This window comes from Elgaria multicarinata, chromosome 7 (assembly GCF_023053635.1).
Source record: "Elgaria multicarinata webbii isolate HBS135686 ecotype San Diego chromosome 7, rElgMul1.1.pri, whole genome shotgun sequence".
NCBI classification, from domain to species: domain Eukaryota; kingdom Metazoa; phylum Chordata; class Lepidosauria; order Squamata; family Anguidae; genus Elgaria; species Elgaria multicarinata.
The window spans coordinates 62,144,401-62,172,388 of record NC_086177.1 but is presented as its reverse complement, the minus strand read 5'-3'; the positions used below and the strand labels follow the sequence as shown (position 1 = coordinate 62,172,388).

The 27,988-nt window shown below is 41.9% G+C and overlaps 1 protein-coding gene across 1 annotated transcript; it reads right to left on the bottom strand.

Annotated features, from left to right (window-relative positions):
- MEP1B (meprin A subunit beta) lies at nucleotides 1-27,742 on the bottom strand. Its single transcript, XM_063131302.1, has 15 exons — nucleotides 27,671-27,742; nucleotides 26,728-26,746; nucleotides 26,318-26,362; nucleotides 26,173-26,219; nucleotides 22,328-22,406; nucleotides 21,032-21,149; nucleotides 18,540-18,718; nucleotides 17,286-17,504; nucleotides 14,027-14,179; nucleotides 12,460-12,675; nucleotides 8,058-8,510; nucleotides 6,525-6,707; nucleotides 4,704-4,872; nucleotides 2,619-2,823; nucleotides 1-54 (listed from the first exon to the last, which is right to left on the bottom strand). The coding sequence occupies exons 1-15, from the start codon at nucleotides 27,740-27,742 to the stop codon at nucleotides 1-3; spliced, it is 2,211 nt and encodes a 736-aa protein (XP_062987372.1).
- Nucleotides 27,743-27,988: the final 246 nt, after the last annotated feature.

Genomic DNA, 27,988 nt, shown 5'->3' with positions numbered 1-27,988 from the left:
CTATTTTCTGTCTGATCCTTGTGAGTAATAAGGGTTCTTCACAATAGGAGATTTCTGTAAGGGAGATTTCTGTTTCATCATACATAAGAGCATAAAAAGTTAATAGTACATTGATGTTTTTATTATCCCTTGGTCATCATACTTGAACAAGTTTGATATGCAGGATTAGCAAGATAATAAAGGCTAATTTCAGTAATACAACTCTTCACCATTTTCAGTTGGAAAGCTACTGTCACCTAGAATAAGCTGCTTTTATCCTTGGGCATGTTTTAACAACCTAGTAAAGAAAACTGGGAAGCTCCATCATTCAGTAAATTGGATGAAGGGAGGCAGGCTCTGCTATCCCCGTAGAGGTTTGGCTAATGTTTTGTACATCTGATAACACAACTCCTAATGGAAATTACTTAAGTACATCCTAGAACAGCCTTTCCCAAACCAGGACCTTGGACTACAACTCCTATCATCACTGACCAGCAGGGCTATCACTACTAGTTGTAGTCCAGCACATTTCAAGGGTGCTGGATTTCAGAAGGCTGCCCTAGAACTTCAACTGCCTCCCTAGAAGGGAGGTTAACAGCTTTTGACACCTCAGAGTTCACAAAGCAGTCATGCAGCTGATGAGTTTTTCAAAGGGGAAATGGCACTGGAACATAAGAGATTTTCCACCTACTTTCGCCCATGAAAAGCTATTGTGTCAAATCCCCAAACAATTTTTTGAACTCAGGAATTTAAAGAACGGTTTAAGGATCCTGGGAGCAGCAGGGTAGTGGGGGAGACCTCTAGAAGTGATGTGATTTGGTGGGGAAACTTGTGCATTACCAGATTCATCTTATAAATTAAAGAAAAATGACCATTTTGGTTATCCATTTCATGTTCTGTGCTGCAGAGATCACTTTCCCATCTATCACAAGTAGTATGTGTCACTTCTAGAAACTTCATTTTTTAATATTGATTTAGAAATTGGAGGAATCCATACATTAATAATTTCCTTCTTGTTGTAATTAAAACATTTGGTGGCCAGATGAGAAGAAATCATGATGGACATGATGTTATGAATCAGGTATCCAAGTGCCAAAAGTGATGATGTCGTTTGGCTTCCAAACTTTCACTGTCTTCAAAAAGGTGATACCTGTCAAATCAGGAAAACACATCTCAATTGAAAGATGTTGTATTGCTCGTGACATTCTCCTATATTGCCATTATATAGATGATATCATAATTATAATGTATACAGTGATAGAAGCAGATAAAGGGTTTGATGCAATAAAAGGCATATAAAATTAACACAAGAGTAGCTAAACGCAGATGGTTGGCTTCTCTTTTTTGATGTGGAATTGAAGACCTGTAATGGGCAGTTTGAAACAAGGTGGTCTAGGAAACCAATGCAAATGGATGTATTATTGAATTGTAACTCTGCACACCCTGTGCTAGTAAAAAGGCAAGTAGTAAAGAACATGATTCAGAAGCTGCTGAGGTGTCTACAGTTAATTATGCTGAGGAATCAAATCAAAAGGCAGTAAAACTGGCAGAGGTGAATGGCCGTAGGTTACCAGTCACAGCTGTTAGAGGAGTATACTACAGACTGATTGCCTTGATAATCCCATTTCTGACTGACAGATTTGTTTGGGAAGCCCAAAAGATTCTTGACCATTGTAACATTAAGGCTAATGTTGACTGTACTACCTTGCTAACATTGAGACAACATCCTGTGAAGTCTCGGCTGTATGACAACAAATGCTGGCAACGGGAATGCCCTTTTTGTGTGGATGTTAATGGGGAGGATATAGTTAAGGGGCTGTATATAAAATTGAGTATTTGGAATGTAATTTCTTTTAAATTTGTGAAACTGGAAGACTTCTTCTAAAAAGATGCAAGGAACACTTCCAAAAAGATATAAGGAACCTAATGAAACACATGCTAGGCGTTGATCCCATCATGTGAGGGAGAAACATGCTGGTAGAGCAACGTTAGTGTGCTAGCAGTGGAACGGAGCCTCCAAAGCAGAAAGATTAAAGGGGCAATGTTTAGTGATAAACTGAAACCTGATATCAATGTAAAGGATGAGATGAAACAAGCCATGATGTTTATTAATGCAGCAATGATTTGGCTGTTGAATACAAGTGTTGGTGGTTAATCCATGTTCCCTTATTGGGCCTGTTCAGACAATACACTAAGCCATGGTTAGGCCGCTAACCCTTTTGCAGCAAATGGTTAGTGAACGTGTTTAAAGCGGGATTATGTAGCCACCATAGTTGGAAATGGTTCACCTAACATGCTAAGCCATAATTTAGCTCAAAATGCTTAACCACCATGGCTTAGCATGTCGTCTGAACAGGGTCAATATGGAAGTTGCATAGTTAGAAATACAGACGGGGAGGGGGTCGGTACCCAAGTGAACAGGATAATGCCATCAACCTAGACCCAGTGTGAAGTAGGATTGCTCCACCCATCTCATGACTTCTTAGCTGTGGTTTCTGAAAGTGGTATACAGCTTTGTGTCTTATTTTTTAATGCAAAACGTTGGCTTTTCACTAACATAATTTCATTTGAGAGGAGTTCCCAGTTACAACGGCAGAAAATGAGGGTTACACAAAGTGATACAGAAGCAGAATACTTACTTTATTGCTTAATTCCAGATTTGCACTGGCTTGGAGTCGTTTGCGATATTTCTTTTTAACGCAGATGGTAGATACAATAGCGATGATCAACATAACAGCAAATATACTAAGAGATGAGGCAACTGCTATTACAGTGTTTTCCTGCGTTGATCCCGCCTTTTCACATTTTTCTCCTATATACCACCAATCCACACCTGCAAGGCACCTGCAAGGCACAGCAGCAGTTTAAACAATCACACTGAAACAGAAGGTGAAATAATATATATTTTAAATGGTTTTCTATTCATATACACCAGCATCTCTTTCTCCACCATAATGCTGTCTTCAAACATGCTAAAATGATGACAAACCAAATAATATCTTTAAAGTGACTATTGTCTTCTAAGACAGGTGTGGGTAGAAGGTATCTTAATCACTTTGCTCTTTTCTACGCCTTTTCTAACTTCTTTTTTATTTGGGTTTGACCAAATTCCACAGTATTCTACATGTAGTCACACCATGGATTTATATAAGGGCATCATTGTACCAGCTGTTCTAATTTACAAACCCCTTCCTTCGTAATCCCGAACATAGTGAATTGGATCCAGGATCTGTTCTCTATGGAAGAGCACCTCTATCCAATTTGGGGGACCCCCCTTTCCCTTCCACACCACAGCTCATCACATTCAGTGATATCCCCTAGCCTTCTATGTAGCATTTTCAAGGGGCTAGAGAAGCTGCTACGAAAAGGATGGGGTGGGGAAGTTTATTCTGGTGGCCCAGTTGTACATGCTCAAATCCAATCCAGAATATGCCTTCTTTGCACAGAATCAACATTTTCATTGAGCCATCCATGATGACCCCCAAGGACTTTTTCCTGGTCAATTGGACGTTCTTTAGATGTTCTCTGCCCTTTAGATACTCTCCCAGCTTCATAGGATCTCCTTATCCATGACTGCTTGCAGATGAAGACCTTCCATGTGGCTGAGGGAACACCACATTCATTTCCTATTGCATCTTATCAGCACAGAAAAAGATCTTCCATATCACTCAGCTCAAGCACAATCTTTTCCCAATGTAAAGAGTTCATATATCAGCAGCAAGTCATGAAGTGCTGAGTAATCAGTTGATGGGAAATCAAATGATAGATAGGCTTGTGGGATCTAGCATTTACATAAATATCAACGAGTGCAGGATTTGACGCTGTAGTGGTTGCATCACTCTTGCTTCAAGGAAAACTCTTGAGAACTTTAATTTTAATATTTTGTAGTATTTTTTTCTGTCTACAGTAACCGCATAGGGTACAAATTACATGTTGGAAGACGATGACCTCAGCTCTTTGATCCTGACTAACAGGAAAACCTCCACGGACTGAGACTTTAAAAAGACTGGGCACACATTTATTGGAGAATCTTTTATTTTAGAAGGATCATGGGCTTCAGAGTGCAAGGTTGGATTTGAAGTGGGTTTCTTCCAAGCTTACAGCCCTATGAAATATCCATCTTTTCTGTCACATGTGGACCAGTCCTATCCTGAGTCAGACCACTTGGCCAACTTGCCCTGGTACTGCTAGTCAGCATAGCTTGAACAGGTATGAGACAAGTGTCTTATCCAACCTGTGATGGAGACTAAACTTGCACCTTTCTGCATGCAGAAGATGTGCTCTACCACTGAGCTTTCATCTCTCTCATTATCCCAGACTTGATTCCTTGAGCAGCATCAATATCCTCACCTGCCCACCTAGGGCAACACTGGCAACATTATACTAGCACTGGAGCTTAAACATTGCTGCCCCAATCCATAAAATTCCACATGCACAAACCTTGACTGGACACAGCTTCACGTGGTCAAAAAGAACTAAATGAGCATAGCAGATTATTAGTGACACATACAGAATAATATGCACCACGCTGTACAATTGAAGCTTGGCTTAGTTAACATCACTCCCTTAGAAAGTTTAAAATTACCTCTGCTGGTAAGATGAAGACCTCAGAACTTACATTTTTGCATCAACAATTTACACAGAATTTTTTAAAAAGTTGTTGCTAAATATCCTGTCCTCCTAGATTCTAGGACCGAGAAGCACAATAATCACCCTTCAGTTACCTGCAAGTTGCCTTTTTCTCAACAACAACACATGTTCCATTATTTTGACAGCCATATGTTCTACACACATCAGCTGTGGTATTGGACATACTGTTGGTTGTCACTTGTTCTGTAGTTGGAGCCAAGCTGGGTATCAAAGTTGTTTCAGTTGATAGTAAATGTGATATATCTGAAGTGAATAAAAGAGGTATAACTTCAATTCTTGCATCACAACCAATACATTGTAAAACATTTGGTGGTATTAAATTAAGATAGACATTGAATTTTCATTAGCAAAGAATCTGAAGCTGTCCAACTAATATGAGTAGTAGATATAAACTATTGGGGGGGGGGGTAAATGTTAACCTGTGGCATTGGCTTAAACAGAATCACAGAAGGCTGGTTAATGCTAAACCATAGTTTAAAATTATGAGAACAAGCCTTAGCAAACCTTGTGCTTCCAAGCTCCCCCCTTGCCCAGCATAGCCACTAGGAGGAGTTTGGGAACACTGACTTCTGTTCTGGATTAACTGTAGTTGCCAGCTGGAAACAAGCAAACTTCAAACCATTCATATATGAAGTTGGCTTGATTCAATTAACTTTAATTAAGATTAGCCAACATTTAAGGTTTGGATGACATGCTAAACTGCACTTAATCTATAACAGAAGCCAAAGCTTCAAATCTCCTCCTTGCAGCCATGAAGGGGGAAGGGAGGGGAGAACATGCAAACCTGAAAGTTGCTAAGGCTCATTCTTGCAGCACTAAACCATGATTTAGCATTGTATCCAAACACAGCCTATGAAGAACATCAAAAATACACATGTTTGAATACACTTTAACACAGCCAGTATGGTGGTCTTGATGCTCCACAATAGTGTTGTCATACTTAGTAACCAGATAATCCTAGAAGCTTCAGCAATGGAAGTTTAAGGAAGGTATAGTTCCCTTTCCCCTCTCTTTCCTAAGATGATAGGGCAGAAGTAGTAGAAGGTATCCCATTTTGATTTAGGTTTCTTTGATCTTCAACTGGCTAAGACAACAGCCTCACTCAGACATAACACTAAACTATGGTTTACCATGATTTGACAAGTTACACAGTTCACCACCACCACCTTCAATGTTGCCACAAGGAAAAGGCTGGAAGTTTTTTCTTCTTAACTAACTACAGTTTCGCATGATGTCTGAACCACAAATTATGGTTGGACTCAACAATGATTTACTGAAACAAGCCAACTTCAAACCTTTGTTTTATGAAGTTGACTTGTTTCAATAAGCCATGATTAAGATAAACCATGGTTTAGGATTCAGATGAAACTCAAGTGAAAGGTCTGATCTTCTTGCAGTCATGCTAAAGGAAGTGTGGAGAGGGGAAGAATGTGAGCCTCAGGTTTGACCAGCTTCATTTATGTCTGAACAAGGCCATTGAGTAGCTATATCTGTTAAACTGGGGAATTATACAAAAATCAAAAGATCCAATATGTGACAGTTTTCATGAAGGGCTGATGTTTTGTCTTTTAGCAAAATGAGTGCTTTCAGATGTAGATAAGGCATCCATTTAAATATGTGGAGTCTGAAGTAGCTTAGCATAGCTGAAGTGTCATCCCACTTCTGTTTTGGTTTCTATCAGCAGAATTCAAAATGTTTGGGACCCATCTGCTAGTCTCATCTCTGGCCCTATAAACCCCCTCTTTCTAAGTGAGAAAGGAGAAAGAATGCAGAAGATTGCGCTATTAGTTTTAGGGGACTCCTATTGACTGTCATGGGATGGCTTGGGCATAACTTTGCAGCCTTGATACTAAAAAGAGATATTGTAGTACAGAGTCATAACAAGGCCCACATACCTTCCACTGTTGTAAGAATGAAAATACCATCATCTTTAATAAAGTCACGACTTTTAAGTCTCTGATGTGTTAAAAAGCCACTTGTTCCCAATCCAGGACCTCTCATGAACTGAGTGCCATTAGGAAATGTAGCATTATTTCCTACTTTATCTGGCCTATCCCAAAAGTAAGCCCCCGTGGAGACTGTGAAGGAAGAAAAACTATTAGTAAGTATACACTAATATCTTTGGAAGAAAAGAAGACAATTTGGAAGAAAATTGCTAAAACAGTTGGAATGAATCAAGACACACAGTATTCTTGCGCACGTAGTGCAGGAACAGCACTAGAACGCTGGGCAGCCTGAGCCCAACCTTAACACATGGGTCCTGCCAGTGTAGTTTCTACAAGGACTTCTACTGATTCCATAGCAGCACAATGGGTTGTATCCCATGTGAGTCCTACTGAGAGCAGACCCCATGAAATGAATGGGACTGAAGTTAAACTAGCATTAGATACAACCCAATGGGTCCCATAGTGCATGAAGAAAGAAAGAAAGAAAGAAAGAAAGAAAGAAAGAAAGAAAGAAAGAAAGAAAGAAAGAAAGAAAGAAAGCGTTACAAGCCTCTAAACATTTGCTACCAATCCATGTTGGCTCCAACCCAGGAAGTGCATTGCCTAAAGCCCACAAAGACCTGGTCCAGCCCTTTACGTATGGAGAGGGCAGGAGAAAAGAAAACTTTTTGCCACTTAGCAACTGCGTGATTCATCTTCCCCTGCCAGAAGTTTCTTTCCCCGTAGCCCAACTGATAAAACAGCCGGCTGCAGTGTTGTTTCCCATACTCCAGACAAGAGCAGCAAGTGTAGAGACAGATGTTAAGCCTTCACATTACCTACTTTTGGCCCATTACTACTCTTTATACCTCTGTTCCAAGAAGCAGGTGGGGGCTCTGCCACTAGGGCAAAAATGTTTGCCCTGCTTTGAACGCAATGAAAAAGGAACCTGGATAATAATGTTCTGGTTCAGTGGTTTGAAAATGATACTTTTTGCTATGGAATTACAAAGACTCTTCATAAAATAGCACCATCTAGTAGCAGAATTAATCTCATGATTATTTTAAATACTAGATTATATGGGGTGGGTGGGTTAAGCAATATTCCCTGAGGAAGGTGTGAGAGACGTCTTGGAGGTTGACAATGTCATGTAATGGGCCCGCAAACTTCCATGAGTGGACAATAATAAGCAGGCAATATATTACTCAGGTTGAGAAGTCTTTAGACTTCATGACAAAACTTATCCAGAGGATTACGGAACTCTTTTTTAAAAGGACCAATCATGAGAGCTACTGAACGTATCACAGTGTCTACTTAAGGAGACAAACATGTCCTCCTTCTTTAAAATATTTGCTTTTGCATTATCTGTTCCTGAGTGCAGTGTCTCCCAATTCAGATGGTTAAAATAGTGTAGCACAGAAAATGTTAATGAACTGTTGTTGACGAGAGAGAGAGAGAGATCACCACATCAACTAGGAAATATTGATCAAGGTATTAACTTACGTAATCTGTCTGGGTCTGTAGTTATGCTCATTAGATTTGACATACGTTGACGAATGTCCGATTGTTGATCAAGTAGAACCATTGTGGCTTGCTGCCATGCACTAGGCCACTGAAGGAGATTGTCATTTGCGCCAGTGATCAAGTGGAAATATATTGCTAAATTAAGTGGATTGCTGGGACTATTCACATCCAAAGTAATCTGATACGCATACCCTTTAGGAGAGTAAAATGGTGGACTGTATAATCTTTCTGCATTTCCTGCAGTAAGGAGCTGAGAGAAATTTCTTATGTGCCAAATATGGTGAGGGCAATGGGTTTCTGATAGGTTGATATCATCTATGGAAAGGCCTCCATTTGATGAGTTTGATACTTTTACACCTTTAAATACTACTCGGAATTTATTTGTAGCACTCAAAGGAACATGGTATAGCTCCCAGTAGTTCACAGGTGGACCTAGAAAAAAATCATGAATCGTATTATTTATATTTTCAATGTTACACAATTTTACGCTCCCTGTGAGATTTAAAATGAGTTTTTATTTAAATCATGATTACCCCATTCTTCAACCTAAGAAGGCTTCCAAAACTGCTTACAAAGATCAGTACCAAGACAGTCCCTACCCTCAGGCTTAGCATCTAGAAGGCACGGCACAAAGGGGGTGTTCACACAACACACTAACCCCCAATAGGTGACATTGGATTGTTTTGCAAACAAACAACAGTGTGTAACTGGTGCTCCTGCCAGATGGTCAGACAAACAATCCTCAGTGTGTAGTTTGTTTCCTCATCTTCCTCCCTCTCTAGTCCTCCCACCTGCCCGAGTAGGTATCCCAACTGCCTTTGCTACACGGACCTAAGGGAACATTGGACCAAATGTGTGTATGTGGGTGGGGTGGGGTGGGGGGACACAATTCTTTGAAAGTCGGTAGAAATGCGATGAAATTTAATATATAGGCTCCCCATATGGGGATGCACCACATGCAGTGTTGAAAAGATGCACGACTTTGCATTGTCATGGAAAGTGAGAATTTATCCACACGTGAAGCCATCTGGGAACTGTGCAAGGGAGAGGGGCTTGGAGTTAGAAACACAGCTGGATGTGGCAGGAAAACAAGCTTCCTCAAAGTCACTCCACCAATTACATTTTGCTTGGTCACACAGGCAAGTAAAAGCAACTTTGCAGCAGAATGCAGCAGAATGCATCAGTGAAGGGTTAGGGAGGGAGGAGGGAGGAGTCGAGCAACAAAGGAGGGAGGGCGCAGATGGCAGGCACTATCTGTTGCTAGGTAGGTCTCAGGAACAGAGATCACTCAGGAGGAGCAGAGGAGCTGCGGTTTTGACTTGTCTTGTTGAGCAGCTCTGTAGGCGATAGCCATAATCCACGATGACATTGCTGTCAGTGTTCAGATGACATGACAACGCATTGTTGGCAAAATAACCCCTACTGCAGACCGTAGGTTATCAGGGTGGGCAGGGCCGATGCCAGACTATTTTGTGCCAGAGGCAGGTGAGCTGCTTTCACCCACCCACACCCACCCCAGCATACCTGGGCGTGGGGTGCCATCTCGCCTGCCCAGCCAAAGCGAAGCCAGGACGCTGGAGTAGGGGTGGGCAGATTCGGAACGGCGCACCCAGCCGGAAGCTGCTCTAGGAGAGCGACTTCCGGGTGCGCCATTCCGAAGCCGCCCGCCCGCCCCCTTACCCCAGCATTCTGGCTTTGCTTTGGCGCCCACCCATCCCAAGTGAAGCCAGGACACTGGAGTGGGGGGGCAGGCATGGCTTTGCTTCGGCTGGGTGGGCACCCAGCCAAAGTGAAGCCAGGCTGCTGGGGCGGGTGGGCGGCTTTGGAACAGCGCGCCCGGAAGCCGCCCTCTCAGAGCCGCTGTGGGAGAGTGGCTTCCAGGTGTGGCGTTCGGCACCCCCCTTACCTTGGCGCTCTAGGCGGCCGCCTGAGTGGCCTCTATGGTAGCACCAGCCCTGAGGGTGGGTTGTTGGGAAAACACAACCCACCCTGCAGAAAACTGTCCAGGTTTGGATGAAGTACTAACCCATTGTTGGTTGTTCCGAAAGCAAACCATTGTTGTTTGGCGTGTTGTGTGAACACAGTCAAAAGATAAAGGGTTTGGGAAGGAAGAGGGGGGAAAGCAAAGTCAAGGCACTCATTATTAGTTACAATATTCTTAGGAGTGTCCTTTCTGGAAGGACAGGGCAAAGCACAATCCCTGCAGCTATTCCTCCTCTGGCTGATGGAGGCTACCAGGTTGGTCTCCCCTTTGATGTTCTTCCTGGGAGGGAGCAGGTGCAGCCCTTGGTTCTCTGGCCAATGGATGAGGCCAGAGTGTGCAGGCCTTCACTGGGGAACATGTAGCTTCTTTTGTCCTTTATATTTCTGTATATGTGTAGACTTGGTTACATTTAGGAGTGGGGGAGGGGAAACAATTTCCTGATATTAACAGATCCTTGGATTGGATGATACCAGACAAAAGGTTTTAAGGGATGCAAATAGGATGTTCAATCAGCTACAGAGAACGTTCCAGGTAGAGGGGTGTGGAGTTATCAGCAGGCTAGAGTAGAAAATTGAGATAGAATAGCTTTCCTTGTAGTGACAAGCCGTCTCCATCTTGAGGAAGTACAACTTTGGTGACTCATTTTGATAGAAGTTTCACTAAGATCATTGAAGGCAGGGGTGCAGAACCTCAGGACTGGGGGCCAATCCCAACCCTCTGGGGGTCCCAATCTGACCCTCTGGGATTCCTCAGAAGGCCACATCCCTTTGTCCTAGCCCCAGCTTGGTGGTTTCCTGGCTTTTGAGCAATTTCGTGCGTGCCCCCATCCTAAAAGGTTGAAATCCCTCTCATAAGGTTTAATTACTGGCAGTAAGAGCTTTAATTTGCTGGTATTTTGGAGAGGGGTTGGTCCTGGCCCCTATGCCTTCAGCCTCACACGCAACTGGAATGTAACCTCCAAGAGCTTTCCTGAAATGGAATTCATCCCTGGGGCTGAAAGAGGTTCTGCATTTCTAGCAGATAGGATGGATGCAAAGGCTTCAGCGGACTCAGTGTTCTGAACCCACCTAAGATGGGCTGCCTTTATTTCCTCAAAGCTAGATTACTCTGCTGCAATTAATGGAAGCCCTGCCTTTAAGCAGTCTGCTCATGAACTATGGCTTTAACAGGGAGTGTATTACTTTAGGTCTGGATTGGCTTCCTGTTGGCTTTTGCGCAGAACTCAAGCTGCTGGTTTTGACCTGAAATACCCTTAACAGTTCAGGCTCAAATTGTGTCCCATTACAATCTCAGATCAAAATAATGACTGTGGAATGATCTCCCCGATGAGGCTCGCCTGGCGCCAACATTGTTATCTTTTCGGCGCCAGGTCAAGACTTTTCTCTTCTCCCAGGCATCTTTAACAGCATTTTAACAGCATTTAACAATGTTAAGTTTGTTTTTAATGGACCCCACAATTGTTGTTTTTAAATGGATACTGTTGTTTTTATACTGTTTTTTATGTGTGTGTGTGTGTTGTTGTTTTTTAAATTGTATACTTTTAATGTTTACTATTTTTAAATGTTGTAAACCGCCCAGAGAGCTTCGGCTGTGGGGCGGTATAAATGTAATTAATTAATTAAATAAATAAATAAATAAATAAATAAATAAAACACGCATGAATCAATACTGGCATTACGTTGGGGAGGGGTGAAAATCCATTGGAGACATTTTGAAGAAACTAGGCCAAAACAAAGATGGGAGGAAATACTATACTGTTCTTGTCAAATATGCTCAGGCCTAGTCATGGTAAACCAAAGCCTGGAATGTTCAGCCTCAGACTGCATGTTATTGAGTTGTCTCCCATTAAAAAAAACACCTCCAAGTGGAAAATTAGATGTTAGGGCAGTGGTTCTCAACCTGTGGGTCGGGACCCCTTTGGGGGTCGAATGACCCTTTCACAGGGGTCGCCTAAGACCATCGGAAAACACATTACAGTTAGGAAACTGTATTGACTGAACTATGTCATGTATCATCTTTTGTATTATTAAAGCTATTGTTATGTATTATTTTCATTAGCAAACCATCCCATGACAATGGATCGTGTAGAGAAGAACGAAAATAATTTTATGGTTGGGGGTCACCACAACATGAGGAACTGTATTAAAGGGTCGCGGCATTAGGAAGGTTGAGAACCACTGTGTTAGGGGATAAGGAATTTGGCCAAGCCTATCGTGGGGTGTTGTTTGTTTTAATGTATGGAGGAATTTTGTTTGTTTTAATGTATGGAGGAATATGCAATTATTTAGGCCCTGGCCTGCAGTCTGAAGAGATACAGACATATACCAGACACAGGCTTACCATCTCAGTGTGAACTAAACCAAGAAGAAATACACAATGAGAAAAATGTTATCATACCTTCTATGACTTTCACAGGTGTTAAAATACCATCAGGGTAGGTTTCAGTGTACTCCTTGATGAAGATACCCAGCTGATCACTTCCACTTCCACTGTTGTAATAATAGAACTGCAGGCACTGAAATGCTCTCTTCGGATACAGAATCCGGCTCTCTAAGACGGCTTGGTCCGTCACATTACCCACACTAGTGTTAAAATGCATAAGGTAGCCACTTCCTGTTGAGGGCAAAATAGGGGTGGGGGGAGATTGAGAAATACCATAAACCACCCTTCCCCAACCTGGTGCCCTCCAAATGTGCTGGACTACAACTCCCATCATCCCCAGCCCATATGCCCAGTGACCATGCTGTTTGGGGATTATGGGAATTGTATACTAATACATCTAGAGACCACTGGGATGGGGAAGATTGCTATAGGCTCAAAGGTGCGGCCATTGTACAAGCACATTAGACAATTTCAAAATCTGAAAGCAGGATTACTAAAGCATGGATTAGTCAAGTGACCAGTTTGTTCTTCATTGCCATCTGCTTGATTGCTTCTATCTTTTACTCCTATTCCAAAGCATTAATCGTTCCGGTTTATTTCCCACTGATCAATTATCTGATGCCAAGACCTGGCATTGACTAATAAGAGAAATTGACAAATTCCATGCTTAGCTCATTGACACTGAATGTGCATCTCTAGTGTTTGGGGATCAATAGGTAGGGCCATGCTGAAAGTCCATTCATCTAAGGAGATCTAGATAGCTGAGGGAACGAGCTGCATCTTCCTAGCAGTAGCACAGAAGCTGTGGAATTAGTTTCTGAAGTAGAGGTAACTTCTTGATGCTTTTTAAAAATTGTACTAACTTTCTTTTAAAGAAAACTTTTTAGAATTTCAGTTGTGGTTTTAAATTACTTAAACTTGTGGCTGTAATGGGATAAGATTTAGCTGTTCATCCCTTACCAGTTTCCAACTTCGACTTCTTTAGTCCCCCTCTTCTCCACTCTCTTCCCCCAAAGCTGAAACAGAACAGCACATCGCCAGCCCACTGCAGTCTCGCTTCCTATCATTTCCTTCTTCAGGACAGTTTTCACAGTTAACTATTAAATTGCCTTTTGTTATACATTTGCAATAAAACTGCATTTCTGGGAAAGCTCTGATTTGTTCTCTGTTGTACTTCTGGACACCTTATGAGGGCACTCCACTATCCAAGCTCAAATTTATACACCCTGTGCATTTGTGTAATTTTGCAAGCATACTAGTTTCTGGCCTAGGTCTATAGGAAAGGCAGCTTCCTGTCCTCCGGTGGAATAGAGCCAAGGTTGTAGTGGGAAATGATTCCCTTAGCACATTTGAGCCAAAGTCTACTCAGCTTTTCATGTTCCAGAAGGGCTTATTCCCTAAACATGGCGATATGGGTTACAGATGTGACCAGACACATATGTCCTGAGCAAGGTCTGGTTAACAGGCCTGGTTTAGAATACAATGTTAGTTTATCAGCAAGTTAGTTTTATGACATCAAAGCTCACAGATATGTCCAAAGAAACTATTCCTCTAAAAGATAAAAACAACTGCTGTATATTACCCTGGCAGTTTCCACCATATGTGTGATCACTTTGTGGTCCACTAGAAACTTGGGTCACACGCTGCCAGTCAGCTTTATCTTCTGTACTTTGAATCATGCCGCACACGTTTTCAGATTCAAAACTGCATGTCTCCATAAAGGTTAAGGAAGAGCCTACATTAAAAAAAAAACATGGTAGATTAAACTTTTGTTAAACTCACTGGAAAGATTCACTCAACTGGATCAGGAGTTAATATAGCATGAGCCAAAATTAGATGCGACAGCAGGAGATATGACTGGCTGTCCCATGAGGTTTTTAAAAGATAAAAGCAGCTGTGGGCCAGAAAATGGATAGGGTCAAGGTGCCGACAGCTCTTAAATATTTTCTTTTTTGAGTGGGAGATCCACTCACAGATCTCCCAACATCTCATCTAGTTTTTAAAAACTACACTTTCACGGCTCAAAGTTCGTACTAACTCAGTCATCTTATATCCCATGAATACTATCGCCTGAGTCCATAAATCACAAGAGTATTTAACAAAGACAAAATTAAGCTCATTTTACAATCAATGAAATCTAGATATTCTGGTTTACTTGTTTTATGGATTGAGCTGTATCTTTCCTCCATTACTAGAAACATTTTAAAAAGACCTTTAAAGGGCAGAGTTTGTATACTCAAAAACATAGGACATAAAAACCTAGAAAGAGTCTTATGGCAACTCAAAATCTAATAAATCTATTATGGCAATATTCCATCTTTCCCCAAACTGATCCCATTTGGACTAAAACTCTCAGCATGGCCTTGTGGGCTGTGAGTTGAAGTCGAAAACACCTGGAGGGTGCCAGATGTTGCAATATGCTTTCATCAACTATGTTCCTAATAGAATTGGTGGTGAGAAAGACCAATTGCCTATACAATTAATCACCATGCCATTTATCCTCATTTTTCACCTTTAAAATTGTTCTTCCTTTATTTAGCACCCTGCCTGAGGAAGAGACGCAGGGAGTTGCCCTATACAGAATCACACTATTGGTCCATCGATCCCTACTTCACTGATTGCGCAGTGCTCCATAGTTTGAGATGGCAATTGCTCTTGGCCCTACCTGGAGATGCCAGGGAATCAGGACTGAGCCTGGGACCTTTCGCATGAAAAATGCTGTGAAACATGGGTGCACCTAATAAATGTATTTTTGTTGTTCTTGCTTAACAATGAGTAAAAACTGTTTTAGAGTGTTTTCCAGCAACGTTCAAGATACATCCAACATCAGGGTATGTGAACATATCATATAAAGACTGACTTGATTTACTCACTGACCTAACAAAAAGTTCTCATTTTTTTTTATGTGTGTCTGTATGACCTAGAAACCTGGTGCACATACAACACAAGTGAATCCAGTTATTAGAAAAGGCTGGAAATTTGATGTTTTTATATCTCTCCAACCCAAAAATGGGGCTGGGGCTGGGATAAAGAATATATTGAACAAAAGAGGGAGGAAGCAGCACCAAAATGGTGACCAAAGAAAATGGAAAAAAGGTGCAGAAAATATATATTACTTAGGTGCTGAAAATATCTTAGCTACTGAAAATATGTATTAATTTACAGTATTCTATTTAATTCAATTGTCCAACTCACTTCAAAGGTAACAACATTTCCTTACTCTCAATTGCAGGTTAAATTCTACGCAAGCAGCTAACCAAAATGCGAAGAAAACGTGGACTTGAATATTGCAAGGACATTAACTGACTTATATGTTATTGAGGTTAATGCTCATTAATCTCAGCTGATTCAATTCTTGGAATCTGACTGATAGTGAACTTGGAACTCAGGCCCAGCCAGAATTCTTTCAACAAGATCTTTGCACATGACCACTGTTAGGATGGCACATGCCTTTACTTCCTAAAAAAAAATGATACTGCATACCAAACAACCTTGAATGCAACTCCACAAAAGTTAACAGCCTAGCAAAATATTTGATTGCCCATCTGTCCATACATATGAGATTTTTAAAAAAACACATACCAGACTTCAAAATGAAAAGCAATCCTTTAATCTCCTTTTTTTTAAAAAAAGTGATGTGCATAAAAAGTGCTAATCTTGGATTAAGAAAAAGCAAAAACAACCAAAATATTCAGCATTTCTAAGCGGAGGTCATTCAAAGTAATAACTCTCCCTTTCTTCTTCCAAAAGACCAAGGACAAAGAAGAAATCCCATTTTTTGGTCCAAACTAACATATGCAGCTCAGAGAGCAATTCTATGTATGCTTATGGAGAAGAAAGCCCTGTAGAGTAGTATCCAATTATGTTCTCCTACTGACAGAACTGCTTTTGTCAGCAAAATGAGGAGGGGCACCAATTCCCTCTCCCCTCCTGCAGCCCCCAACCATGCATTGCAAAATTTGCTATGGAGTCACCAGAATGGGGAAGGCTGGTATAATGGATGTCTTTTTTAAAGGGGTTTGACCCCTTTTTTACAAGGGGTTTGACACAAGATTAATCACACCTAGTGGCCTGGGGTCAATTTACATTTACTCTAGGCAAGTGGTAATTTGCAATCCTGAGTATTTAAAAAGTTGAGTTTCACCATGGTCTTCAGATAGACACTGGGCTCCATCACACCTACTTTTTTTCCTGGTTTGCCTCCATGACTTTGCCTCTGCAATTTTTTTCCTGGTTTGCCTCCATGATTAGCGGGTCAAGCTAATGGTCCCTTTCACGTGTGTTTGTTGTATTTCCACTGTACCAGTGAAATCTTCTTTCGCTTGTTTGCTCTCCCACTCCACCCTGCCCCACCCCACCCCTTCTCCTTCCCCCTCCAGTTCATTGGTTCTTGTCATTCAACTGAGTCAGCACAAGCCCGTTCATTCAACACGGCACGCTGGAGGAGGAGAACCGCCCCGCCCTCCTCTTTTATCAGCAAGACTTCCCTTCAAAGCACTCGCCCCCAACAAAGGACAGAGCGTGAGGACGGCAATACACAGGGGTGGAAGGGCGCTTCAATTCTGCATGGAAGAAATCAACTGGACTTTCCCCACTCTAGAAAAACACAGAAAATGGAGGGGAAGAGTGACTGCAGGACAGGCACGACGTCATGTGAATACTGTGCTGCAAAATGGCAAACTAGGCATGAGAGTGAGATAAAACACTGGGAGGATGGACCCCAAAAACAGCTATTAAATGATGGGTTTGCAGAAAAAATAAGGCAGAAAAATCAAAGCTAAAGAATGAAGAAAGCCATATCAGGAGAAAAGCAAAGATGTGATGGATCCTAATACACTTACTGCAGTTGTATAGTCGACTCAGCTTCTGTATATCATATTCACTGAAATCCATTCGCTGTCCAATCACATCTATGAAGTCTGGTATGTTTGTTACTATTGTTGGTTCTGTGCCATTCCTGAAGGCCGTTTTACTGTAGTGCATTACAGAGGTATAGTCATATGGGACATTAAGGAAATCTGATGTTTTATCATCATATTTATTGAAATTTGATTCTTTACCTGACAAAAAGAAAAAGAATAAAGAGTAAAGTAAAATGCCTGCAGCTGATCTCTTCTGCCTTTGAGGGAGCCCTCAGCTGCCCGCTGCAACCTATGTCCTTTGCTTCTTGGGGGACTGCTGTTTTAGGCAGATTGCTGTTTGATGGCCAGTTGATGACTCCTCAGTGGGAGCTAATGTTAGGAAATGGTTTCCTGATAGGTAAAGGATATGTTGGAATGAGAGAACCATCAGAGATGGCTGAAGATGACACCCCTGCTGCTGAGGGGAGCTGCAGATATGTAAAGGAATGGCAGATCTGAGAATTTTGAGCTGGGGTTTGCTGAAACTAGGGTTGCAGCCTGGAAAGGTGCCCAAATTTCTTTCCGGCGATCTTCCTTATAGTCATGCCTGTTTGCCTTCACTCTTACTTGCTATATATACTTAAAAAGCGAATTGTACAAAGATGTTGCCAGCTGGTCTCCAGTGCTACTAGAGATCAGTGTGTGTGTGTGGTGCTCCAGATGTTGTTGGCCTAAAGCTCCCATGAGCCTTAGCTAGCATAGTCAATAGTGAGAGATAATGGGAACTGCAGTCCAACAATATCTGGCATGCCACATGTTCCCCACCCCTGAATTAAAGGAAAATAAACCTGGCCACACTCCCGGTTGAGCTTCTCACTCTTCAGAAAAGCGGGGTGGGTGGCTGGGATGTAAGAAAATATAAGAGCAAAATAAGAGCCCTGTTGGATCAGACCAAGGGTCCATCGAGTCCAGTACAACCAGCTGTTGACCAGAAGCAGAACACGTGTGTAAGAGACCCCTCCCACCCATGTTCCCCAGCAACTTGTGTACATAGGCTTACTGCCTCCGATATTGGAGGTAACACATAACTATCAGGACTAGTAGCCATTCATAACCTTCTCCTCTAAAATATATCTAATCATTTTAGATCTTATCATTCAAAGACGGAAGCTTCAACCAGCTTTTGGCTGAAAGAGAAGTTGTGTAGAGGAACTCTATAAATAACCGAAAATGAAAGGAAGGCAGATTAGTTACCAGCTTGAATTCTGTCCCACATTATTGTGACGTAATCATCCCGATCAGATCGTGACTGTTCATGCCAGAATCCCAGCGCATGGAGGAACTCGTGCTGAATGGTCCCAATCCTGTCACAGTTGGCTCCTATGGACAGTTGTTGCTTCCCCTTTCGGCGGTTTCCAACGGAGGACCAGCAGCTAGGAAAGAATGCAAAAGTAATTCAAATTTGTGCTGTAAATAATCTGGTCTCATTATACAATAAAGGATCTACCCAGAAGAAACACTTAATGTGGTCATCCTGCAAGGCATAGCTTGTACGCAGACATTGCTTGTATGCAGATTCCCTGGCTGGATCAGGTATTGTGTATGCAGACTAATGTGGATACTCAACTGTTTGGATTAGAAATGTCCAGTGCAGCCTCCCTGTTTGCTTTACAAGGTGCAAAAGATGGCATGAACGTCCATCCCCAGTGCAGATGTGTTGGACTACACTTCCCATCAACCCCAGCCAGCATGGCCGTGGCCATACAGGCTGAGGATAACAGGATTTGTAGTCCAACACATTTGGAGGGCACCCAGTTGGGGAAGGCTGATGTAAGGCAAGGAATGTGGGATCAGTTTTTGAAGTATTTCATGCAGCCATTCTTGTAGAAGACAATAAATTCTTATTGGATGGCTTTATCAGCATTTACGACTTTTGTTAATAAGCCATCATAAAAAGCAGGAACATACTGAACTATATATCAGACAGAATTTTGGATGTAAGCTACTTATAAAAGGCTACTCCATGTTAGCGTTCTAAGCAATGACGGATAACTTAAGGTAGAAAGGAAGAAAAAATCCAAGATCAGATTAGATAAAGTTGCAGTCTCTCATGTGCTGTGTTAAGTCCGTTCCAAACAGAAGAGACAAGAAACATGTGTAGGTTTCTACACTGGTTCCTCATTCTCCCCCAACCCCTCCCGACGTAGCCTAAGGTTAAAGGCTGCTGACACTTGGCAAGCATGATGCCAAGATATGCACCCTGAGCTCCTGTGACCTGCCAAGGTCTCCCCATTACCTTCAATGGAGATGACAGCTGTGCAACTGAATAAAACCCACATTGAAATGAATGGGAAAGCCTGCATAATATGGTGAAAAGGAATCTGTGTAAATCTTAAAACAAAACAAAAAATAAAACAAAAATTTTGGGTATTTGCAAGTATCCATACATAAACAGATAAATTATCCACATTTGATGCTCCTTCAGCTTGGAATATTGGCTAGGTCTTTCCAGCATGGACTGGATTAGATATACTGTATATTCTTACTACGTAACATAAAAGTTACTTTTTAAAAAATCAATCTACATCTCTGTACCCAAAAGCTATACAAATATTCCTTGGGGGATGTTCAGATGGCCCCAATCCAATCCCCCTTTCCCTCTGCCTCATTCCTTACCTGTGTCTATCTACATAGAGCAAGGCCACTGTAGAAAGGATAACTGTACAGACTGACACTAATCACTGAAGATGCCATATGGGGAGGAAGGTGCTCACTCCACTCAGGGTCTGCTCCATATTTTTGAGGGCCCTTGGGCATGACACCTTCAATGGCCCCCTTCCTCAGTAAGTCCACCTTCTCACTGCCATTGTCACCAGCTACTATTGCTCCCCGTCCTCTTTCTTATTATTGCTACCACCTGCTTTCTTGACCGGCAGAGAGCAAGGAAGTAATTGGCCGTGGCACATACTGCTCCTCCTTCTCAACAACACCATTGCCTGGGCCAGAGCAAGAGGCAGGTAAACAACCAGGTTGCTATGGTGAAGAGGAGGAGCAAGCCCAGGGGGCTTTTGACAGTAGGCCCTTGTTGGGTGTGGCCATAGGCAGGTGTCCAACCATGTGCTCCCTTGACTTTGACCCTACTTCTACAGATATTGGGACTGCTCCTTTTGGCAAGGAGGGCCAAGTACCAGACCCCTAACTAAAGCTCTCTTAATCTTATCTCAGTACAGGCACACAAATCCCACCTGAGGGAATGCACAGGGGCTGCAATATACAGAAATAGTCAAGGATGCATTCTCTCAGGCTACCAGAGGGGGCAATAGATAGCACTGTGGTATCTGTTGTAGTAAAGAAGGTACCGGAAAGACTGTGGTAAAGAAGGTACCGGAAGGCTGAATAAAACGGTTGTTGTTACTATGGCCTCATCTACACCAAGCAGAATATTGCACTATGAAAGCGGTATATAAAAGGCAGGAGCCACACTACTGCTTTATAGTGGTATTGAAGTGCACTGACAAGTGTTGGGGCCCATTGACATACACCATATACCTCTTTCATAGTGCTATATCCTGCTTGCTGTGGCTCCTGCCTTTTATACACTGCTTTCATACCACTTCCATAGTGCAATATCCTGCTTGGTGTAGATGAGGCCAAAGACAAGATGGTGTCAACCTGTTTGAGGACCAGAGACAGAACAGAGACCATGAAGAAGCAGCAAAGATTACTTGAAGTATGATTCCTCTTACCCAGACTCTTTGAACACTGATATGTAATTTGCTTCGCCTTCCCAAGGCTTGAAATCAATACAGGTTTTTAGGCGATACTGTTCAAACGCTTTAAGGATAAGCCCCTTTGCATTAATTTCTGGAAGAAAAGTAAAGAGTGGGTTACTATGCCTCTAAAATAATGCTTTTCTAACGCTTTTCACTGCTAATCTTCCAACATACTGTCTGGAAACTCTGCTTGTACTACTTATGATGCTTACAAACCCCAAACTCATCTCTCTGTGCCTTTCCTAGTCTCTGTCTCAAACTGCAGGCCATTATTTTTTTCACACTGAGACGCTGCGGCCTTCCTCATGGCTAGTAGGAGTATAGTGGAGAATCCAAATAATTCATCTCTCATGACCAATACCTAGCTTTCTTAGCTCTCATGCAGACAAATCATCAGAACATCATGGGCAATCAATATTTTTTAGTGTTCTCTCAGGGCGACCACAATGATAGTTGTACTCACCAAAATCTGATAAGAAACTCATAACAGTACTGTACACTTACGGAACACTTTTATAATGAAATAAGTTAACAAATTAAATTATATCTGTGCATGGTTTGACTAAACCAGGTACATTTTATAACAAGTACAACTTTTTTGAAGCTAGAACTGCCACTCTCCACAGACAGTCTAGCTGCTTTTACTAAGGTGTTGAGTTTACATTCTTATAAAATGCTGGGCATCAGTATTGTATCCCCAACTTTTTCTTCTTCTTTACTTGATCATATTTTTTCTGTTTCGTAATATACGTAATGGGCAGAATACACTTATGCCCCTGCCAATTTTCTTATACTCCACCAATCCGCTCGTTTCTGGAAGGAGGCAGATCAGCATTGCTTGCATAAGGGGGCTCTGCTGATCTGCCTCCTTCTGGAAACAAGCATTTCTTCTACTTTTGGGGCTTCCCCTAGGAAGCACTAAATCTCCATTGCATAAGCGGTGTGTCCCGCTTGCACAATGGAATTGGTGAGACCCACTAATTGCAGAAGGGAATCAGTGGGATGGAAAGGCATCACCAAGGGCATAAGCACCCTGCTGGATTCTGCTCAAAATTTTCTTTAGTAACAATCAAACATACGCACACACACACACACACACACACACACACACACACACACATATATATATATTGTCCTTATGAAGTTAGTCTTTACTTTCACCCCATAATTTTGTCAAATAAACTTCAAAAACAATTATTAAACAAATGAAAAGTGTCCACAAGGCCACTGTTTTTACAGCACGTGATTTTAAGAAATTCACTATTGTACCCAGACTGTCCTCAAGGTTATATGGAATAGTGTGGGGCCATCGATATTGCTCGCCAATAATGGAGCTCCGTCCAGGTTCCTGAAAAGGAAATGCAAGGAATTCAGGGAGAGCAAGCATAGCCATTGGAACGACTGAAGTATTCCGCTGTCATAGTCTTTGGCCCTTCGAGCACTTCCTGTAATATGATACACCCCTGCATCTCATTGCCCACAGTACACCGTAAACTGGATGATTGGGACTAAACCTTTAGGGATGCTTCACTGCTGTGATGTTGGGGCTATATTCTGTGTTCCCCTGGGATTTCTGCAAATGTAGACAATCCAGCATCTAGCACAGGCGCATTTCAACATTTCAAAAACTTGACATTTTTTTCATAAATGAAAAAAAGAAAAGAACCTTCAGCAGCCTTTTGGTCTTTTTAGCTATGAAGAAAAGCTTGCAAATTAGTGAATTAGTTTCCCTCACCTTGAGGTAGATGGTCAGGGCAATGTTGAGGAATTAATAGTAATCATATGCAAATAATGTGGGTGTGAGCACCTTATTTATCTTCCACTATTTCTTTTCTTTTCAAGCTTGTGCTTTACAGGCTTGTACCTCCTCACCTAAACTTATGTAGATAGTTCCATGAAATACAGCCAGACCACTGCACTTAATAGTCTCATATGGTCAGAAATTTCCAAAGAAGCTCATACTCCTTACATGAATGTCAGGGAGTTATGAGATGCTGCACGTTCAATTATAGAATTTTAGTTAATTTGTGGCTTTGTATCTAATCTTTCTCCAGCAAAGGAGATCGTTACCTTTCCGTGGTGCTGGAGCTTGAGCACCTCAAGGATGAGCTAAACCGTGAAGGGACACCCAAGACAGGAAGGTCATGGTAGAGAGGTCAGACTAAATACGATCCCTGGGGAAGGTAATGGCAACCCACCCAGTATTCTGAAAGAAACACTCTCTTCCAACAACCTAAAAGACGGCTTTATACATGGACTTCACCAGATGGCCGACACCGAAATCAGATTGACTACATCCTTTGCAGCCAAAGGTGGCGGACATCTATACAGACGGTAAAAACAAGACCTGGAGCTGACTGTAGTTCAGATCACGAACTTCTTATTGCACAATTTAGAATCAAACTAAAGAGAATAGGGAAGACCCACAGATCAGTTAGATATGAGCTCACTAATATTCCTAATGAATATGCAGTGGAAGTGAAGAATAGATTTAAGGGACTAGAGTTAGTACATAGGGTCCCGGAAGAACTATGGACAGAAGTTCGCAACATTGTCCAAGAGGTGGCAACAAAAAACGTCCCAAAGAAAAAGAAAATCAAGAAGGCAAGATGGCTGTCTGCTGAGACATTGGAAGTAGCCCAAGAAAGAAGGAAAGCAAAAGGCAACAGTGATAGAGGGAGATATGCCCAATTAAATGCAAAATTCCAGAGGTTAGCCAGAAGAGATAAGGAATTATTTTTAAACAAGCAATGCACGGAAGTGGAAGAAGGCAATAGAATAGGAAGGACAAGAGACCTCTTCCAGAAAATTAGAAACATCAGAGGTAAATTCCAGGCAAAAATGGGTATGACCAAAAACAAAGATGGCAAGGACTTAACAGAAACAGAAGAGATCAAGAAAAGGTGGCAAGAATATACAGAAGATCTGTATAGGAAGGATAATAATATCGGGGATAGCTCAGACGGTGTGGTCAGTGAGTTAGAGCCAGACATCCTGAAGATTGAGGTTGAATGGGCCTTAAGAAGCATTGCTAATAACAAGGCAGCAGGAGACGACGGTATCCCAGCTGAACTGTTTAAAATATTGCAAGATGATGCTGTCAAGGTGATGCATGCCATATGCCAGCAAATTTGGAAAACACAAGAATGGCCATCAGACTGGAAAAAATCAACTTATATCCCCATACCAAAAAAGGGAAACACTAAAGAATGTTCAAACTATCGGACAGTGGCACTTATTTTACATGCCAGCAAGGTAATGCTCAAGATCCTGCAAGGTAGACTCCAGCAATTCATGGAGCGAGAATTGCCAGATGTACAAGCTGGGTTTAGAAAAGGCAGAGGAACTAGAGACCAAATTGCCAATATCCACTGGATAATGGAGAAAGTCAGGGAGTTCCAGAAAAACATCTATTTCTGTTTTATTGACTATTCTAAAGTCTTTGACTGTGTGGATCATAACAAACTGTGGCAAGTTCTTGGTGGTATGGGGATACCAAGTCATCTTGTCTGCCTCCTGAGGAATCTGTATAACGAACAAGTAGCAATGGTAAGAACAGACCACGGAACAACAGACTGGTTTAAGATTGGGAAAGGAGTACGGCAGGGTTGTATACTCTCACCTTACCTATTCAACTTGTATGCAGAACACATCATGTGACGTGCTGGGCTTGACGAATCCAAGGCTGGAGTTAAAATCGCAGGAAGAAACATTAACAATCTCAGATATGCAGATGACACTACTTTGATGGCTGAAAGCGAGGTGGAGCTAAGGAGCCTTATGATGAAGGTGAAAGAAGAAAGTGCAAAAGCTGGGTTGCAGTTAAATCTCAAAAAAACCAAGATTATGGCAACCAGCTTGATTGATAACTGGCAAATAGAGGGAGAAAACGTGGAGGCAGTGACAGACTTTGTATTTCTGGGCGCAAAGATTACTGCAGACGCTGACTGCAGCCAGGAAATCAGAAGACGTTTACTTCTTGGGAGGAGAGCAATGACAAATCTTGATAAAATAGTTAAGAGCAGAGACACCACACTGACAACAAAGGTCCGCATAGTTAAAGCAATGGTATTCCCCGTAGTAACCTATGGCTGCGAGAGCTGGACCATAAGGAAAGCTGAGCGAAGGAAGATAGATGCTTTTGAACTGTGGTGTTGGAGGAAAATTCTGAGAGTGCCTTGGACTGCAAGAAGATCAAACCAGTCCATACTCCAGGAAATAAAACCAGACTGCTCACTTGAGGGAATGGTATTAAAGGCAAAACTGAAGTACTTTGGCCACATAATGAGAAGACAGGATACCCTGGAGAAGAGGCTGATGCTAGGGAAAGTGGAAGGCAAAAGGAAGAGGGGCTGACCAAGGGCAAGATGGATGGATGATATTCTGGAGGTGACAGACTTGACCTTGGGGGAGATAGGGGTGGCGACAGTTGACAGAAAGCTCTGGCATGGGCTGGTCCATGAAGTCACGAAGAGTCGGAAGCGACTGAATGAATAAACAACAACAACAATCTAATCTTTGGCTCAATTAGAACCTTAATAATGATAACCCAATGGCTGAGTTGATTATATTTAGTGTCACACCTTTGCATTTTGCAGTACACTTACCTCTTTTATTGTTTCAGACATTCAATATGAATTCCTCTTCAGGCATTTTCAATTATAGCTTCATAAATAAAACATTTATGGCTAGTAAACAGAGTTAATAGCTCTTCACTCTGATGGTGCTGTTGTATCGTTAGGAATTCCTTAGACAGGGAACTTCCCAACCTCTGTATGGGTGTGCATGTGTGTGCATGCATGTGTTTATGCACACAAGCAGGTGCAGCTACCATTACATGCTGCCATTGGGGCCAAAAGGGTTGCCCATCCCTCCAAAAGATAGATAGTGGAAGGTGAGAAGCAGAAGAGTGGGAAAGCCACAGTAGTGCTGTAGGGAATGTTGGGACTTTCAAAGTCATAAAAGAGTAAAACTTGTAGACACGGCAGATCATGAGCCTATTAAGCCTGGAACAATCTCAGAGTAGGGGGGAAATCTGGTAACGCTTTTAGAATAAGGAAGCACCATTTCCCAATAGGTAGTCATTTATGCTGGTGCTTGCCATTTGAACTCACCTCATCGTCAAGTTTGATGTCACCCTCAAAGAGGTCCAGGCCTAAAGCTTAAAAAAGAAAAATCCCATACAGATTAGTACATTTTAATGATCCCAGGCAGTGCATAAATAAATACTTAAATAAAGAAAACTTCAGACTGAAAAACCTTCATTGATTTCAAAGATATCTTGATCTGTCCCATGGTCTTCGTCTATTTTGGGAAAGAAGAAAAAAAGACAGATGAACTATTAATTATAGTCATTATATTTATGAATGATAAAAAGTAAGCTTGAATCCGAAGTATTTTTATTTGGAAGTAATATCTACGGAACTCAAAGGCATTTATTTCTAAGTAAGATTGCAATCGTATACTCACTTACCTGGGAGTCAATCCCATTGAACTAAATGGGGTTACTTCTGAGTAGGCAGGTATAAGATTGCATTTCGCTTAGGATCAGAATATTTATGTGCTAGAGGTAACAATACTTATAAATCTTTGTATCTGCTGTATTAATGATTAGCTGATTTTGTTGCCCATGTTTTATATCATTTAGTAAGGCACAAAGTAGAACTCACCCAGTGGTGCTTGAACAGGCTAGAATAAAAGAAAAATGTGTCATTTTAAGAATTCGGGGGATATCTAATAGAAAGTTAAACCATCTGGCAACTACCTTTGGCAAGTTCTGTGCTGCAGGGTTAAAAGCCAAATGATTACACCTATAGGATGACTGTCATGACTTCTGCACATGCATATGTGAAAACATGTTTTAGCTGACTCTTGTGATAAAACCTGTTTTTCCCCCTTGCAGTATTGTTTATTCTAGAGTACCTCTTTCTTTCTCTCAAAGATATCTTATTTATTTATTGCATTTGTATACCGCCCCATAGCCGAAGCTCTCTGGGCAGGTCACATAAGATGATCTTGCATAGTAAGATACAGGGATAAATACAATTAAGGGCTGGGTTAGCAGTAGGGTTGGGATTAAAGTACATGTGAATATTCCTACAAAATGAGACAGTTCCTCCCAAGTTCTCATTCTATCACATAACAACATTCGATTGGTCTGAAGGGCACCTTTCTTCCTTTCATAACCACACATGGAAAGCAGTGGTTTAGCCCATGGGAAGCAATGGTATTGCAGAGCCCATGGAAAACAGTGGTGTAATGGAGCCAGAGCTCACAGGTTTGAAATAACAAGAGTTTTTATTAGCAGTGATGATGATGTTATCTGCCACCCCCTCAGGCTTCCCTGTTTTCTCGGGGCAGTGTTCAGGGTAACAGGAAGGGTGGGGTGGGGAGGGAGAAATGGATTCTTCCCCGCAACATATTGTTGGCAAGTAGCCCTGCTGTAATGCAAAGTATTTAGGTGTTGCTTCATCTCAAATGGGTAATTAAGACCAATTAGCTTTACATTGTGGCACATGGCATGCTGGCTGATTTGCATAACTACCCACTTGGCAAGGGTGACTTGGGATCCAGAACCCATGGCCACTTGGAGGTTGTGGGGTGGTTAACTACCTCAACAAGCCCCATTTGCCTGGTTTGGACAAACCGAGAAGCTGCAGTGGTGGGAACTTGAATCAGCAACATGGCGTTTATGGATGCCAGCTGCAGTGGTCGTGCGAACCGAGAGAGAAAGTGAGAGAGATGGATCTGTTGGGGTTAGGTTTTTACCCACAGAAGGAAAAGGACTCTAAAGAGTTAAAAAGATGTCCTGGGCCAGATTGTCTCTGCCAGGAGAAGTCCAGTATGAAGCAGATTCTTCCCTGGCCTACGTGCGGTACGAGATGTACAAGATGAAGAGACTATTGGTTAATTGGGCCAAGGAGAAAAGTG